The sequence below is a fragment of the Bos grunniens genome, chromosome 10 (genome assembly GCF_055505025.1).
Source record: "Bos grunniens cultivar Pamir isolate PY7600 chromosome 10, Bosgru_T2T1.0, whole genome shotgun sequence".
NCBI lineage: Eukaryota > Metazoa > Chordata > Mammalia > Artiodactyla > Bovidae > Bos > Bos grunniens.
This window is the reverse complement of record NC_141174.1, coordinates 75,964,218-75,981,978: the sequence shown is the minus strand read 5'-3', so window position 1 is coordinate 75,981,978 and position 17,761 is coordinate 75,964,218. Positions and strand designations below refer to the sequence as shown.

The following is a 17,761-nucleotide window of genomic DNA, read 5'->3' as shown; positions in this document are numbered from 1 at the left end:
CCATGGACAGAGGAGCCTGGTTGGCTACAGCCTACCTGGGGCCCCAAAGTGTCAGACACAAGTAAGCAACCAAGCACATAAAGTAACACATTCCACGCTTGAAACATTCTAATGATATTAATAGGATACAATAATAAAATTTTAAAATATATAGGAATTAATGATTTTATCTGTTTTAAACCACTCAAATAGCACTCAACAGACTTTTGTCAAGATAATAAGGACTCAGAACTTTTTTATTCCTCTTGAACTTTTATAAATGCATTATATTTAATTGCAACACCTTTGGTAATAGACTGGGGTTATAAATTTGAAGTTAAGTGCTTCATGGACGGAATGGTCACAAATCACAATTCAGGAACCCTTCATAAATATAGGTGGATTACCCTGACACCCATGGTAGCATACACAGTACAGACCATAATGGCAGTATCTTTATTCATATTTCTTTCTCTTTATGACCACAAAAAATTTGACATGTAAACCTAAACCATAACTATGTTTAATTTAGTGTTTTATAAAAATTAAGAGAATAAAATGTTGAAATAATCAAATGGAAAACTCAGGAAACAAAAGTTAAAAAAACCTTTTACTTGCTGTTGAATCAAAATGTTCCAAAATTAGACATTAGTGATGGATGCACAACTCTGAAATGTAAAAATACTAAAAACCATTGAACTGAACACTTAAAATGAGTGAACTCTACAGTATATAAACTATCTCTTAATAAAGTTTTTTAAAAATAGATACTAAAAGAAGTAGAATAAGAAAAACTTAGTGAAGTCGCTCAGTCATGTCCGACTCTTTGCGACCCCAAGGACTGTAGCCTACCCGGCTCCTCTGTCCATGAGATTTTTCCAGGCAATAGTACTGGAGTGGATCACCATTTCCTTCTCTAGGGGATCTTCCCCACCCAGGGATCGAACCCGGGTCTCCTGCATTGTAGACAGACACTTTACCGTCTGAGCCGCCAGGGAAGTCCTTAAGAAAAACTTTCTAAGAAAAACTTAAGTAGGGTTCTAGTTTCAGAGACTCATGATTTGCAAGGGCTTTTTAAAGCTCATTAAACAAATGTTGAATTTGTAATCAGGAAAAAAAAATGAGGTTGATTATGTATATCTACAAAAGATACTTAAATACAGCAATGACATTTTAATGTTAATAAATTTTACTCTAATCATTTAATACACAAAATAATAGAATAAATCAGTCTCTATCTGACTTTTATGCATAGACACACATTCACTTAAATATACATCAAACGATTTTTACTAACCTGTAGTTAAAGTATTCAGTACTGACACTGTAGATCCCTCAGTTTGAATTTTACATCTACTATACTTAAATAAAAATTTTATATTTTTATTCCGAGAAGACTTAATTATCTCTTCTTCCTCCTAAAAAAAAATTCAGACAAACATCATTTTAAAAAGATAGAGAACTTCAGATCTGAGTCTCTCCCAGATTTCAGATATAAATGTCTATATCCTTTTGCCCATTGAATTAAGAATCCTTAAAAGACTGGCTATTTTTGGCCAATTATCATACTGGTGCCTGGGGAATAAACCATTTTCTAGTGGAAATTTTTGGTAGTGAATCATGTTCACTTCCCCAGTTGATAATGGAAGAAACATTTTAAATGTCTGTCAGATTATAGTATCATAGTTGCAATTATTTTAATAAGTCAACTAGTATAATAAGGCATCATTATCTAGTTTTAAAAGTATAAAATATTCTTTCCTCTTGGTCGGTGGTTGAGTTGCTTAGTCGTGTTCGACTTTTGCGATCCTATTCACTGTAGCCTGCCAGGCTCCTCTGTCCATGGGATTCTCCAGGCAAGTATACTGGAGTGGGCTGCCATTTCCTCTCCAGAGGATCTTCCCAATCCAGAAATCAAACCGTGGTTTCCTGCATTGCAGACAGATTCTTTACGAACTGAGCTATGAGGAAAGACCTCAAAAATATGCATGCTTAAATAGTTAAATTAATAAGTTGCATTCTAAAAATACACTGAAAATCTGCCAACCTCGTACATTACTTTTATGCCATCTTGATCGAGCATAACACTTCGAAGAAGGCTCATTCCTACCAGCAATATCAGATTTATATACAACAAAATACCTGCTTTCTCAAAGTCAGATTCATGTGATCATGTATAATGACCTGTTGTCTGGGTTACTTGCAGATCATTTATAATTAGTGTCCCACTTACTTCCCCCAAAACATTTTAAGTTAAATCAAGTTTCTTATTCTAATGGTTGTATGATGATTGCAAAAATCCTAGAATGTTCTAACAAATGGTAATCACATTTGCAACTATCTACATAACATTGAATTCCATATTAGACATATACATGCAGTCAAATTTATAACAAATTTTTCTTCCAAGATAGCACCTACTTGTAATGAAAAAGACAAGTTCCAAATTGGTATTACATAATTCAATAAAGAGAATAATAAAACCTAAGTTTCTGTTTCTCTATTTAAACACAAAAATAATAGTTGCTAAATAATGATTGTAGAAGTAAATTACATACATCAGTGTCACTTGTTTCTGAAATGGAGCTTTTATGTGGGTACAGCTATATTATGTAAAACAAAGAATTACAGAGAAACTTGTGAAAACCCACAGAAGTGGGTACTTGATACAGAGGTATCACTAAACGTGATAATTAATTTTATGTGTCAATATGGAAAGTGTCTTTGGATGAGAGAGATGTTAAATTGGTGAACTCTGAGTAAAGGAGATCACAATCCACAATGTGGGTAGGCCTTATCCAATCAGTTGAAGGCTAAATGAATAATCTAGATTATCCTCTAAATCTTTGAGATTGAATAGAAGAAGAAGAAGAAGAACAACAACAACAACAAAAAACAGTCTTGCCAAGCAAGAAGAAATTCTCCTGTGGACTGCCTTGGACTTCATCTGGGCCACCAGCTTGCCTGGGATTCCAGCTTGCCAGTCCACACTTCAGATACCAGACTTGCTAGGCTTCAAATCACATGAACCATTCCTTAGAATAAATCTCTTCTCTTCTTGTCCTTTTCCTTCCCTTCCCTTCCCTTCTTTCCCCTCTCCCGCCTCTCCTTTCCACAGTGAAAGAATTCAGAAAGTAGAAGGATAAAATAAATAAATATTTATTAAAATAAAATATTTAATAAAATATTAAAAAAAAAAAACTTTGTATTTGAGATATCATCACAATAATATTAAAATCCACCTACAAACCGGTTAACTGTATGTCTAAACTTGTGATATGTGTAAGCTTTAACTACTCAAGTCCTACTGGCCAAAGGGTCTTTGGGGGCTGACATCTAGCCTTTGCCCCACCCATCCAACGAACCATATATGCTCACCAGGCCTGAGTCTGCCAAAATAGAATCACATTATTTTCCAATCCACACAAAGTTCCAGAGTGGCCGTTATAGCCCTGATCACAAATACCTAATATCTTTGACACAGAAAAAAAAAAAAAATTTACAAATCAGTAAGAATACTTGAAGAGAATAATGAACAAAGAGTATAAAAAAACTATTTTTTAAATGAAGAGAATAATAGCCCAGTGAACATTAAACATCTTACCTCAATAAACATCAAACATAAAAATTAATAAGATATGACTTTTCAGAACAGATCAGTCGCTCAGTTGTGTCCAACTCTTTGCGACCCCATGAATTGCAGCACACCAGGCCTCCCTGTTCATCACCAACTCCCAGAGTTCACCCAGACTCATGTCCATTGGGTCAGTGATGCCATCCACCCATCTCATCTTCTGTCGTCCCCTTCTCCTCTTGTCCCCAGTCACTCCCAGCATCAGAATCTTTTCCAATGAGTCAACTCTTCACATGAGGTGGCCAAAATACTGGAGTTTCAGCTTTAGCATCATTCCTTCCAAAGAAATCTCAGGGCTGATCTCTTTTAGAATGGACTGGTTGGATCTCCTTGCAGTCCAAGGGACTCTCAAGAGTCTTCTCCAACACCACAGTTCAAAGGCATCAATTCTTCGGTGCTCAGCTTTCTTCACAGTCCAACTCTCACATCCATACATGACCACTGGAAAAACCATAGCCTTGACTAGACGGACCTTTGTTGGCAAAGTAATGTCTTTGCTTTTGAATATGCTATCTAGGTTGGTCATAACTTTCCTTCCAAGGAGTAAGCGTCTTTTAATTTCATGGCTGCAGTCACCATCTGCAGTGATTTTGGAGCCCAGAAAAATAAAGTCTGACACTGTTTCCACTGTTTCCCCATCTATTTCCCATGAAGTGATGGGTCCAGATGCCATGATCTTCGTTTTCTGAATGTTGAGCTTTAAGCCAGCTTTTTCACTCTCCACTTTCACCTTCATCAAGAGGCTTTTGAGTTCCTCTTCACTTTCTGCCATAAGGGTGGTGTCATCTGCATATCTGAGGTTATTGGTATTTCTCCCGGCAATCTTGATTCCACCTTGTGTTTCTTCCAGGGAGCGTTTCTCATGATGTACTCTGCATATAAGTTAAATAAACAGGGTGACAATATACAGCCTTGACGAACTCCTTTTCCTATTTAGAACCAGTCTGTTGTTCCATGTCCAGTTCTAACTGTTGCTTCCTCACCTGCGTACAAATTTCTCAAGAGGCAGATCAGGTGGTCTGGTATTCCCAACTCTTTCAGAATTTTCCACAGTTTACTGTAATCCACACAGTCAAAAGCTTTGGCATAGTCAATAAAACAGAAATAGATGTTTTTCTGGAACTCTCTTGCTTTTTCTACGATCCAGCAGATGTTGGCAATTTGGTCTCTGGTTCCTCTGCCTTTTCTAAAACCAGCTTGAACATCAGGAAGTTCACAGTTCACATATTGCTGAAGCCTGGCTTGAGAATTTTAAGCAACACTTTACTAGGGTGTGAGATGAGTGCAATTGAGCGGTAGTTTGAGCATTCTTTGGCATTGCCTTTCTTTGGGATTGGAATGAAAACTGACCTTTTCCAGTCCGGTGGCCACTGCTGAGTTTTCCACATTTGCTGGCATATTGAGTGCAGCACTTTCACAGCATCGTCTTTCAGGATTTAGAATAGCTCAACTGGAACTCTATCACCTCCACTAGCTTTGTTTGTAGTGATGCTTTCTAAGGCCCACTTGACTTCACATTCCAGGATGTCTGGCTCTAGGTCAGTGATCACACCATCATGATTATCTGGGTCGTGAAGATCTTTTTTTGTACAGTTCTGTGTATTGTTGCCATCTCTTCTTAATAATATCTTCTGCTTCTGTTAGGTCCATACCATTTCTGTCCTTTATCAAGCCCATCTTTGCATGAAATACTCCTTTGGTATCTTTGATTTTCTTTAAGAGATCTCTAGTCTTTCACATTCTCTTGTTTTCCTCTATTTCTTTGCATTGATCACTGAAGAAGGCTTTCTTATCTCTTCTTGCTATTCTTTGGAACTCTGCATTCAGATGTTTATATCTTTATAAACATCTCCTTTGTCTTTTCTCCTTTGCTTTTCACTTCTCTTCTGTTCACAGCTATTTGTAAGGCCTCCTCAGAAAGCCATTTTGCTTTTTTGCATTTCTTTTCCATTGGGATGGTCTTCATCCCTGTCTCCTGTACAATGTCACGGACCTCATTCCATAGTTCATCAGGCACTCTATCTATCAGATCTAGTCCCTTAAATCTATTTCTCACTTCCACTGTATAATCATAAGGGATTGGATTTAGGTCATACCTGAATGGTCTAGTGGTTTTCCCTACTTTCTTCAATTTCAGTCTGAATTTGGCAATAAGGAGTTCACGGTCTGAGCCACAGTCAGTTCCTGGTCTTGTTTTTGCTGACTGTATAGAGCTTCTCCATCTTTGGCTGCAAAGAATATAATCAATCTGATTTTGGTATTGACCATCTGGTGATGTCCATGTATAGAGTCTTCTCTTGTGTTGTTGGAAGAGGGTGTTTGTTATGTTCAGTGCATTTTCTTGGCAAAACTCTATTAGTCTTTGCTCTGCTTCATTCCGTATTCCAAGGCCAAATTTGCCTGTTAAAAGTAATAAAAGATATTACTTTTATTCACATACAAAATTTGGAATGAATACACTACATCTTTGGTTAAGTACGAGGTATGTTTTAGTTAGTTTATTTTTCCAGGGAAAGAGATGAGTTCAGGTTCTTCCTACCCTGCCATCTTGGACTCCTCTGTCTTCAGCTATTTTTTTGTCTTTTTTTTTTTTTTTTTTTTTGAGTGTATATCTCACTCTGGTCATGCCTGTAACTTTCTAATTCCTCAATGTATGTACATAGTCACTTCTGAAAGAAACAATTTCCCAAAGAAACTCTCCCCAAATTTTTTTCATAAGTTTTGGTGTTCTATTGTATACCTCAATAGTAAACTTTTGTTCGAGATTGCTGTGGATTTTTTATTTGCATTGCAATGTTTTTGAGGAATGTTGTCTGCTTTTCTATCTTGAGTGAATTACTGCTGCTGCTGCTACTAAGTTGCTTCAGTCATGTCCGACTCTGCGACCTCACAGACGGCAGCCCACCAGGCTGTCCTGTCCCTGGGATTTTCCAGGCAAGAACACTAGAGTGGGTTGCCATTTCCTTCTCCAATGCATGAAAGTGAAAAGTGAGAGTGAGGTCGCTCAGTCATGTCCGACTCTCAGCGACCCCATGGACTGCAGCCCACCAGGCTCCTCCATCCATGGGATTTTCCAGGCAAGAATACTGGAGTGGGGTGCCATTGCCTTCTCCGGGAGTGAATTACTAGGTATGTGAAATAAAAACAAGTGCTACTCCTTCAGATAGCCTAAAGACAAGTAAAGGTAGAGAAATAATATTTTAAGAATAACATCTGCTTTGTTCCCTCTATACCTTAAAGTATGTCATTCCATTGCTGGCATCTATACTTTTTGATGAGGTACGAGCTGTAAACATATTGAGAGTAACTTGTGTGTGATGTATGAGTATTTTTCTTTTCTGGTCTCAAGATCCATTACTTAGTATTTAAGAGTGTGACTAACATGTATGTAGCTGTGAACTTGAATTTATTAAGGTAACTGAGGGCTTCCCAGGTGGTGCAGAGGTAAAGAATCCACCTGCCAATGCAGGAGACAGAGGCGATACCTGTTTGATCCCTGGGTCAGGAAGATCCCCCAGAGAAGGAAATGGCAACCCACTCTAGTATTCTTGCCTGGAAAATTCCATGGACGGATAAACTTGGCAAGCTACAGTCCACGGGATCGAAAAGAATTGGACATGACTCAAGTACTGAGCACTCACACATGAGATTTTTCGGCATATATATTAGTGTTTCTCATCAAGTATAGGAAGGTTTTGGGTCTCTTGTTGTTATTTCTTTAACTATTCTATTTCTTTCTTTCTGTCTTGTTTCCCTTCAGAATTACCATTATATATTTTAGTACTTTTAATGATGCTCCTCAGGTCTCTAAAGCTCTTTTAATTTTTCTTTATTCTTCTTTGTTTCTGCTCCTTGACTGGATAATCTCAATTGACTTATCCTCAAGTTCACTGATATTTTCTTCTGAAAGCCAAGAGTGCAGTTGAATGTTTCATTTCTACTAGTAAATGTTTCATTTCTGTTATTGTATTTTTTCATCCCAAAATTTCTTTTTTTCATTATTTCTGTCTCTTTATTAATATTCTCAGTTATTCTTCTGGCTTAATAGCTCTTGCACCTATGATATAATGTTAGCAAGATACTAGGTCACAATCCTGACTATCTTCTTGTAGCAGATCATATTTTCCAAAGATGGTTACACCAACACTGAAATCAGATAGATTATATTCTTTGCAGCCAAAGATGGAGAAGCTCTATACAGTCAACAACAACAACAACAAAAAAAAACCAGGAGCTGACTGTGGCTCAGACCATGAATTCCTTATTGCTAAATTCAGACTGAAATTGAAGAAAGTAGGGAAAACCACTAGACCATTCAGGTATGACCTAAATCCAATCCCTTATGATTATACAGTGGAAGTGAGAAATAGATTTAAGGGCCTAGATCTGATAGATAGAGTGCCTGATGAACTATGGAATGAGGTTCATGACATTGTACAGGAGACGTGAATCAACTCTTCACATGAAGTAGCCAAAGTACTGGAGTTTCAGCTTCAGCATCATTCCTTCCAAAGAAATCCCAGGTCTGATCTCTTTCAAAATGGACTGGTTGGATCTCCTTGCAGTCCAAAGGACTCTCAAGAGTCTTCTCCAACACCACAGTTCAAAGGCATCAATTCTTCGGTGCTCAGCTTTCTTCACAGTCCAACTCTCACATCCATACATGACCACTGGAAAAACCATAGCCTTGACTAGACAGACCTTTGTTGGCAAAGTAATGTCTCTGCTTTTGAATATGCTATCTAGGATGGTCATAACTTTTCTTCCAAGGAGTAAGCATCTTTTAATTTCATGGCTGCAGTCACCATCTGCAGTGATTTTGGAGCCCAGAAAAATATAGTCTAACACTGTTTCCCCATTTATTTCCCATGAAGTGATGAGACCAGATGCCATGATCTTCATTTTCTGGATGTTGATTAGTGGCTCTTGATGAAAAATGCAATAAAAAGTCAAACTTTTAATGATAGTATCATGTAGCATGGACAGTGTGTACACAAAAAGGACAGTGGCCAGGTTAAGGTAAAAACATCATTGAGGGCATAGAACTACCTGCTCAACTTTTTTTTAGACTACTATTTATTGATTATTTAACATTAACTACCAACTATGTTAGTTTGTGACTGATAAGAGTCGCTGAAGTCTGTGAAAGACTTTAATGTAGAGGATCTTTCTCTAGTTCGACTGCTAACAAATTTACTCAAATATTAGTATTTAATTAATGTTCTCTCATTGAGACTGTATGGTTTCAATACCCTTTTTATGGGTTTTACTAAAAGCAAGCATAACATTGACAAACATCACATAATAAGAAATTTTATTTATTAATTTGTTTATTTAACACACATTTCATTTCTATTCTATGACAGAATTTTCTAAGCATTATCATTGAGAGATGTTTTAGTCTGGGGTAATTTCAAACAGTTTCAGTCTTTCAGGATGGAGCAATTCTGATAAGATTTTTTTTTTTCTCTACTACTTTGTGTCTTTGTGCCACATTTTCTCGGAAGACAGATATTAAGGAAAATATATTTTTTTAAATAATTAAAAGGGATCCCAAAGCTCCACACTGAAATCAGAAATGGGCTGCCTTATTAGATGCAGAGCTCCCATTCCAGGGGAGGGTTTCTTTTCCCTGGGACTTCAGAGCTGTAATGCTGCAGCCAGAGGTTACCTCCATCCACAGCACAGCCTTCCCTCGCATCCCTGCTTGCTGCTGCTACATTGCTTCAGTCGTGTCTGACTCTGTGCGACCCCGTAGAGGGCAGCCCACCAGGGTCCCCCATCCCTGGGATTCTCCAGGCAAGAACACTGGAGTGGGTTGCCATTTCCTTCTCCAATGCATGAAAGTGAAGTCACTCAGTCGTGTCCGACTCTTAGTGACCCCATGGACTGCAGCCCACCAGGCTCCTCCATCCATGGGATTTTCCAGGCAAGAGTACTGGAGTGGGGTGCCATTGCTTTCTCCGAAATAATGCTATAATTCTCTCCAAACTGGTTTCTCCCACTAATGTTGCATGAGTCCTATATTTCCACATTCTTGTTGTCAATTTGCATCATTCAAAATCTGATTTTCATGTTAATTTGTTGGTGCAAGTTTGTATTTAGCCTTAATTTTTTTCTAGTAAATGAAGTAAGTTTCCTTGGTTATATTAGTTTCCTAGGGCTCATGGAGAAGGCAATGGCAACCCACTTCAGTACTCTTGCCTGGAAAATCCCATGGATGGAGGAGCCTGGTGGGCTGCAGTCCATGGGGTTGCTAGGAGTCGGACACGACTGAGTGACTTCATTTTCACTTTGCATTTTCATGCATTGGAGAAGGAAATAGCAACCCACTCCAGTGTTCTTGCCTGGGGAATCCCAGGGACGGTGGAGCCTGGTGGGCTGCTGTCTATGGGGTCCCACAGAGTCGGACATGACTGAGGCGACTTAGCAGCAGGGCTGCCATAACAAATTGCCACAAGCACTGTGGCTTAAAACAAGAGAAATTTATTGCTCCACATCCTGTAGGTAGAAATCTGAAATAAAGGTGTCATCAGGGCCATGCTCCCTCTGACAGTTCCAGGAAAGGATCCCTTCTTGCCTCCTCCAGCTCTGGCAGCTCCAAGTGTTCCTTGGCTTGTGGCAGCATAACTCCAAACTCTGCCTATTGTGTCTTCACACGGAATTTCGTTTGTGTAAGTGTGTGTCCTTTTCTGTCTCCACAGGGCACACTCATTGGATTCAGGGACCACCCTAATCCAGTATGACCTCATTTATACCATTATCTTTATTGTATCTGCAAATACACTATTTCCAAGCCTGGTCACATTCTGAGATTTCAGGTGGATATGAATTTTGGAAAATGCTATTCTGCCAACTACACCTCTATGACAAAATTATAAATTATTTACTATTTACTGTTTAGCTTTTTACAATCAACACTACTTGAAAATTTCATCATATTTATCATATATGGTTATTTCAAAACCTCAATACTTTTGAGCAGGTAAGTCTTACAGTTGAAGTGTTCAATATCACTTTTTCAAAAAATCTTGAGTATATAGGAAAATAAATTAGCTTTCACATTATTTGTCCATGGACTCAGCTTCCCTCTGTTATGTTTTAATCTCTTTCAGGATTTTGGGAATGGGTTGTTTATAAATGTGGTGTCCAGAATTTGAGTTAAAGGTAGAGGTAGCATAAAAATTATGAAGAGGTGCATGGAATCTAAAAACAGACTGAGTTTGAATCTCAGTTCTTTACTTACTAGGTATGGAAACTTAGATAAATTATAAAGCCCCTCTGTGACAGTTCCCTCGTACATAAAAATGGGGATAAAAACATCAAGTAGCTAATAACACTGAGATAGCCAAGTTATTTTGGAGAAGGCAATGGCACCCCACTCCAGTACTCTTGCCTGGAAAATCCCACGGATGGAGGAGCCTGGTAGGCTGAAATCCATAGGGTCTCGAAGAGTCAGACATGACTGACCGACTTCACTTTCACTTTTCACTTTCATGCATTGAAGAAGGAAATGGCAACCCATTCCAGTGTTCTTGCCTGGAGAACCCTAGGGATGGTGGAGCCTGGTGGGCTGCCGTCTATGGGGTCGCACAGAGTCGGACACAACTGACGTGACTTAGCAGCAGCAGCAGCAGCCAAGTTATTTACTTAGTTTCTTATTTTTAATTAAAAATTAATATAATTCTATTAATTTTTCAAAATCTGTCTTTTGAATAGTGACTAAAGAATTGCCTTTGACCACTCTTTCTGTAGTAGCCTTAAACAATTCCTATTTTTCTTGGGACATATTAACCAATCTGACCAATTATGCTCAAAATAAAATCTTGCAAATTAAGACTATAATGGGTATTATATATATTTGTTCCTCCTGAAATTTAGAAGGCTCATCCACACTTTTAGAGAACTTAAAGAATTAGTTGTGTAAATCTATGGTAGGTTATAAAATTTTTCAATCATAAGTAATAGATAATTTCTTGCTACTACTAATAGTTTGACTTGCCTTTTTCACCCTAATGGTGACTTAGTAGGTTGTGATGTCTACTGGGATTTTAGACTTGGCTGATGGGTAGTAGAGGAAAGAAAGCTCTCAAAATAATGTTAAAACTTGTCTGTGAAAATGGCTATTTTTTGGTAATGATGAGAACAATCAGCCTGACTTCCTCTTTGGAAAGTACAGGACTTAGAGCTGAATCTATTGAGGGGATTGTGCAGAATTCAGTCCATTCTTATAAATTCTCCTTCCTAATTCTTGATTTCTTGTTTAAAGCCAGGAAGAGAAACAGGAGGTTGCTTTCTCTAGATGGCGCCCAAGCTCCTTATATATTTGTGTTAATTTTTGCTAGGCGGTCTTTCAGCTTTAGATACATTTTCTTAGATTTCTTACACCACCTAAAAGATTTACCTCTACCAACAGTTGGAACTGGACATGGAACAACAGACTGGTTCCAAATAGGGAAAAGGAGTATGCCAAGGCTGTATATTGTCACCCTGTTTATTTAACTTATATGCAGAGTACATCATGAGAAACGCTGGACTGGAAGAAACACGAGCTGGAATCAAGGTTGCCGGGAGAAATATCAATAACCTCAGATATGCAGATGACACCACCCTTATGGCAGAAAGTGAAGAGGAACTCAAAAGCCTCTTGATGAAAGTGAAAGTGGAGAGTGAAAAAGTTGGCTTAAAGCTCAACATTCAGAAAAGGAAGATCATGGCATCTGGTCCCATCACTTCATGGAAAATAGATGGGTAAACAGTGGAAACAGTGTCAGACTTTATTTTTTTGGGCTCCAAAATCACTGCAGATGGTGACTGCAGCCATGAAATTAAAAGACGCTTACTCCTTGGAAGGAAAGTTATGACCATCCTAGATAGCATATTCAAAAGCAGAGACATTACTTTGCCCACAAAGGTCCATCTAGTCAAGGCTATGGTTTTTCCTGTGATCATGTATGGATGTGAGAGTTGGACTGTGAAGAAGGCTGAGCGCCGAAGAATTGAGCTTTTGAACTGTGGTGTTGGAGAAGACTCTTAAGAGTCCCTTGGACTGTAAGGAGATCCAACCAGTCCATTCTGAAAGAGATCAGCCCTGGGATTTCTTTGGAAGGAATGATGCTAAAGCTGAAACTCCAGTACTTTGGCCACCTCATGCAAAGAGTTGACTCATTGGAAAATACTCTGATGCTGGGAGGGATTGAGGGCAAGAGGAGAAGGGGACGACAGAGGATGAGATGGCTGGATGGCATCACTGATTCGATGGACGTGAGTCTGAGTGAACTCCAGGAGTTGGTGATGGACAGGGAGGCCTGGCGTGCTGTGATTCATGGGGTCGCAGAGTCGGACACGACTGAGCAACTAATCTGATCTGATCTGATTGTAAATGTTGACAGGAGCTCCAATGAAATTAGCAATTTTATCCATGTCAAATTAGCCAAGTACAAACTGTAGTTTTTATTGTCTCAAATATTAAATTATTTTTGTAAAATGTGCAAAATATTCAACATATTGTATAAATAGATTAAAATCAGCAAATCTCACTGGAGTTGAACTGTCTCACAAATTTTATGGCATATATCTATTTTGTTCTCCAGCTTTTAGGAAAAAATTCAGAAAAAATTCCTCAACATGTCATGATCTAAGATATAAAATAAAATACTGAAAAATAATAGAAAAATATATTTATCATAGATGAAATATTATATACTAAGCCCCCCAAAACTGACTAAAATTTTGAATTATTTAGAGTTTATTTTAGTGGTTAATTTCAAGTAAATATATATATGTATCACACACACACACACACATATGTAAAACTAGACTTTCTTCACTCCAGAAATAAAAAATACAGTTGAAAATGACATTAAAATTAAATAAAATAAGTCATAATTTTAATAGTTTTAGTATGTAATGGAAAACTTTATTAAACATTGTTGGAGGACATAAAAGAAGACCTGAATAAATGCAGAAATAAACATGTTCTGTATTAAAAAGCCCAAAATTGTCAATATTTTACTTCTCCCTAAATTGATGTGTAAGATGAATGCAAATATAATTACTTAGTATTCATGTTATTTCATAGAAGTATTCTACTTAGTATCAGTGAATAACTGAATTGGTTTCAGAATAATTTTAAAAGAACAGTAATGGGGATACTTAATAGATAGATATTAAAATGAACATGGGTTTATGGTAATTAAAACAACTTGCTATTGAATGAATCTCACAGGCATTATGCTAAGTGAAGGAAGTGAAGTGAAGTGAAGTTGCTCAGTCGTGTTCAACTCTTTGAGACCCCATGGACACCAGGCTTCTTCGTCCATGGGATTTTCTAGGCAAGAGTACTGGAGTGGGTTGCCATTTTCTTCTCCAGGGAATATTCCTGACCCAGGGATCGAACCCAGGTCTTCCGCATTGTAGACAGATGCTTTACCGTCTGAGCCACCAGGGAAGTCCAAGTGTAAGTGAAGGAAGTTGTGTTCCAGGAGCTATTTCTATATGATTCCATGTCATTCTAGATCCAAGTCTAGAAAAGATAAACATTAGGGACAGAGAACAGATCACTTGTACCAAGACCAGAGGAAGGGAGAGAATGTTGACTACAAATGGGACCGGGGGGTTTGAGGGTTTGATGAAACTCTCCTGTGTTACTGTTAACTATATGCTTTTGTCCAAACTTACAGAATGATAGACTAAAGAGAGTGATTATTTTTTTTTCCATTTAAAAACTACTTTTGGAGAAAAAAAAAAAGCCTGATACTGGTACTAGGGTACTAGTAATTGATTGCAGAATTCTCAGAAGTGTTAATCATTGCTTCTGCCTCCTGAGTTCTGAACCAGTCCATAAATAGAATCAGGAAAAAAGAAGAGACAGAATATCAGTATTATTACTGGTAAAGCTGTATTGAACGTGTAACTCCAAAAGTCTCTGTACCATTTCCCCTTAATTTTAACCCTGAAAACCAAAGGGAGGGTTTGCAGAACAAATACTTAAATAGACAGGGGCAAGCATAACTTTAAACTGCACATACCTCTAGAGCAGATAATTCTTAGAGGAAGACACTTTGAGATGTTTCCAAATCTGCTCCTAGAAGGCAGGTTATAATCCCTGACTCAGGTTTAACACGAAGAGCAGAAAGAGAGCTCATGTATGTGTGAGCAACTCTGAAAGGGCAAAACTATGAGGACCTCATGCTCAGTTTCCTTTCTAAACCTTAATGATCTATAAATCATGCTTCATACCAAGAGGAATGGTGAGTGAGTGGTATAAGGAAGGAAGTGCAAAAGCAAAGAAGTCTTGCTAACATCAAGATGGATGCTTCCATACTATATGTTGATGGAAAGCAAAATTGTGAGAGAGGGAAAAGATTATTCCTCCTAACAACAGCAGTTTACAAATTTCACATAACAAAGTAAGGAGGATAAATTATATTAAAAATAATGATGTGGAAAAATATGTAACTGTTTGGGGGAAAATCTTGAGTAGTTAGTGGTTTTACTCTGCATTGGCATAAAAGAAATAAATTACAAATAATTTAAATTACAAATTTTTGGCCACAACCATCCATCAGTAATGTGCTTATAGAAACAAGAGTGTAGACTATTCTAAATCTATGATGCATTTCTATAAGATGTGTTCAGAGAAAAGATATCTCTAGCCAGATAGAATTCAATATGCATGTACATTGTTTTGTCCAGAAACTGGTTTTTCAGTATAAAACAACTAAGGTTGATGTGATGAGGCTTTTATGTAGAAATGACCTATTGATGTGTTGCTGCCATAGTATTTAGTGTTTTATTTTCTGGGTCATAGCTATGATAAATTCCATAAATGCGGTAAGATTCTGTTTTATTGTGTGCTGCAGTTAAAAGACAATGGGCATCTCTTCCCATAACCAGTTGCCATAAATTTTCTTTCGCCTTTTATTCAGGTCCAGGCTTAGTTGCTAAGATGGCAAAGAGGAATATCCTAGATAGAGCTGAAATGAAGAAGGTAAACTTGGAATAAGAACAGTACAATGTATTATTTGGGGCAGGAGAGTCTATGCTTTCTTTTTCCTTCTGTTGTAATTTCCATATCATATAGTTTTGAATGCCAGGTAGTGCCCTTAGGTCTTCTTTAAGACTGCATTTGACCTAACTCTCACCTCAGCTCTTGCTATCAAACTCCATGTCCCAGGTCAATAAAATTATGTGTGCTTCCTCCAAGGTGTCATATTTCTTGCTTCCATGTGTGCTCCTATACAGCTCCCTTTGTCAGGATGTCTTTCTTCTCTATCCAACCAATGGTTACTCGAATTATTTCCTTCTCCTGGAAGTCTTTCTTGCACCTGCTCTGATTTAGATGTCACTCCTCTGCATTTCTACAGCACCCTGTTCATCCTTTAATATGGTGCTTTCATGCCACAACACAACTGCAAATTTAGTTCACTCTCTCCATCCTTAGGCCATGCTCCTCACAGTCCTAGGTATATCTTCCAGGACTTTGCAGACTCACTAAATATATGTAGAATGGCTGGAGGCACTGTGGTAAGTAGCTAATTAAAAATTAATACACACTGACTAGGGATTATCTACAAAATGCAGCTCTCTAGCAAGGTAGTTAGCCAGGCCCTTAGCTAAACAATTATGTGAAGTGTCATCTGTGGGCATATTCCAAATGTACACTACCATTGTAATGACAGCAGCTATAACAGCAGCAATGATAATATACTTTACAAGGTTTAAAGACATGCTAAAATAGTAAAAGAAAGATACGAGGAAGTTTTTCTAGATAAAGAAACTAAGTTGCAGAGATTTATTCATTTTGTTCAAATTTCCATGAGAGAAACTGGTGAAGATGGGATTTAAATGCACACCTGCCAGACTGTAGATATTATGCATTTAAACATTAAGGATGACAATAGGGAGGCTTCCTTTTTAACAATCACACATACTGTTTTATAGAACTTGAAATACATTTAAAGTACATTCCTAAATAATGTCCAAACACCTCTTCAGCAGTGTCATCTACAAAGCGTGCTTTGAATTTGTATGTTGAGTCCTTATCTTCCTAATGGCTGCTTTTACCTCTTGATTCCTTAATGTATAAATAATAGGATTTAAGAGAGGTGTGAAAATCGTATAAAATACAGAAAGAATTTTATCTATGGAGTATCTGTTGAAGGGCCATACATAGATAAAGACACAAGGGGCAAAGAACAGAGTCACTACTGTGATGTGTGCTGAGAGAGTGGAGAAAGCCTTAGAGGAACCACTGGCAGTGTGGTGCCTAACAGAGTAAATAATTACCGTGTAGGAGACAAGCAAGAGGAGGAAGCAGACCAGGGACAGGAGGCCACTGTCAGCAACGACCAGGAGTTGGAGCACATAGGTGTCCCCACAGGCGAGTTTGATCACAAGGGGCAGGTCACAGAAAAAGCTATCCACAACATTGGGACCACAGAAGGGCAAATTCAACATAAAAGCCATTTGACTAGATGAGTGCACAAATCCAACTGCATAGGAGGATAACAGTAGCCCAATGAGCACTCGTGGGCTCATGATGGTCATGTAATAGAGGGGTTTGCATATGGCAACATATCTGTCTATTGCCATGGCTACAAGCAACATCATCTCACTCCCACCTAGGAGGTGCATGAAGAACATCTGAGAATAACATCCCCACCAGGAGATGGTCTTCCTGTCTCGGAGGAAATCTGCGATCATCTTAGGGGTAGCAAAAGAAGCCAGGATCATATCAATACAGGAGAGATTGATAAGCAGAAAATACATTGGTGTGTGAAGGCATGAGTCAAAAATCACAGTGACTAAGATCAGGAGGTTTCCCAACACAATCCCTCCATAAACCACAGAGAATCCCAGAAAGAATAAAATCTGAAGATTCTGAGATTTGGAAAGTCCCAGCAAAATGAACTCAGATACCACTGAATGGTTTGTCTTTTCCATGTCATCCACTTGTCTGGTTGTCTACTTAATCCAGTAATAATCAAAATGAGTAAGAATAAGGAGTATGAAAATTGTGTTTACTTAAAGGTGGTTCATGCTGATGTCCAGCTTCGCTATTTAGACAAGGTAATGAATTTATAAGCACCTCTCACTTTGGGGAATTTTTGTTGGTCAGTGATTTACTAAATGGTCCAGAGAAGT

The 17,761-nt window shown here is 38.0% G+C and overlaps 1 protein-coding gene across 1 annotated transcript; it reads right to left on the bottom strand.

The window, feature by feature from the left end:
• Window positions 1-16,621: 16,621 nt before the first annotated feature.
• OR4K13 (olfactory receptor family 4 subfamily K member 13) lies at window positions 16,622-17,560 on the bottom strand. The gene has a single exon (XM_086318857.1). The coding sequence runs from the start codon at window positions 17,558-17,560 to the stop codon at window positions 16,622-16,624; it is 939 nt and encodes a 312-aa protein (XP_086174983.1).
• Between the last annotated feature and the right edge of the window lie 201 nt (window positions 17,561-17,761).

Coding starts and splice junctions, on each gene's coding strand:
- OR4K13 (XM_086318857.1), bottom strand. CDS start 17,560: ATGGAAAAGACAAACCATTCAGTGGTATCTGAGTTCATTTTGCTGGGA.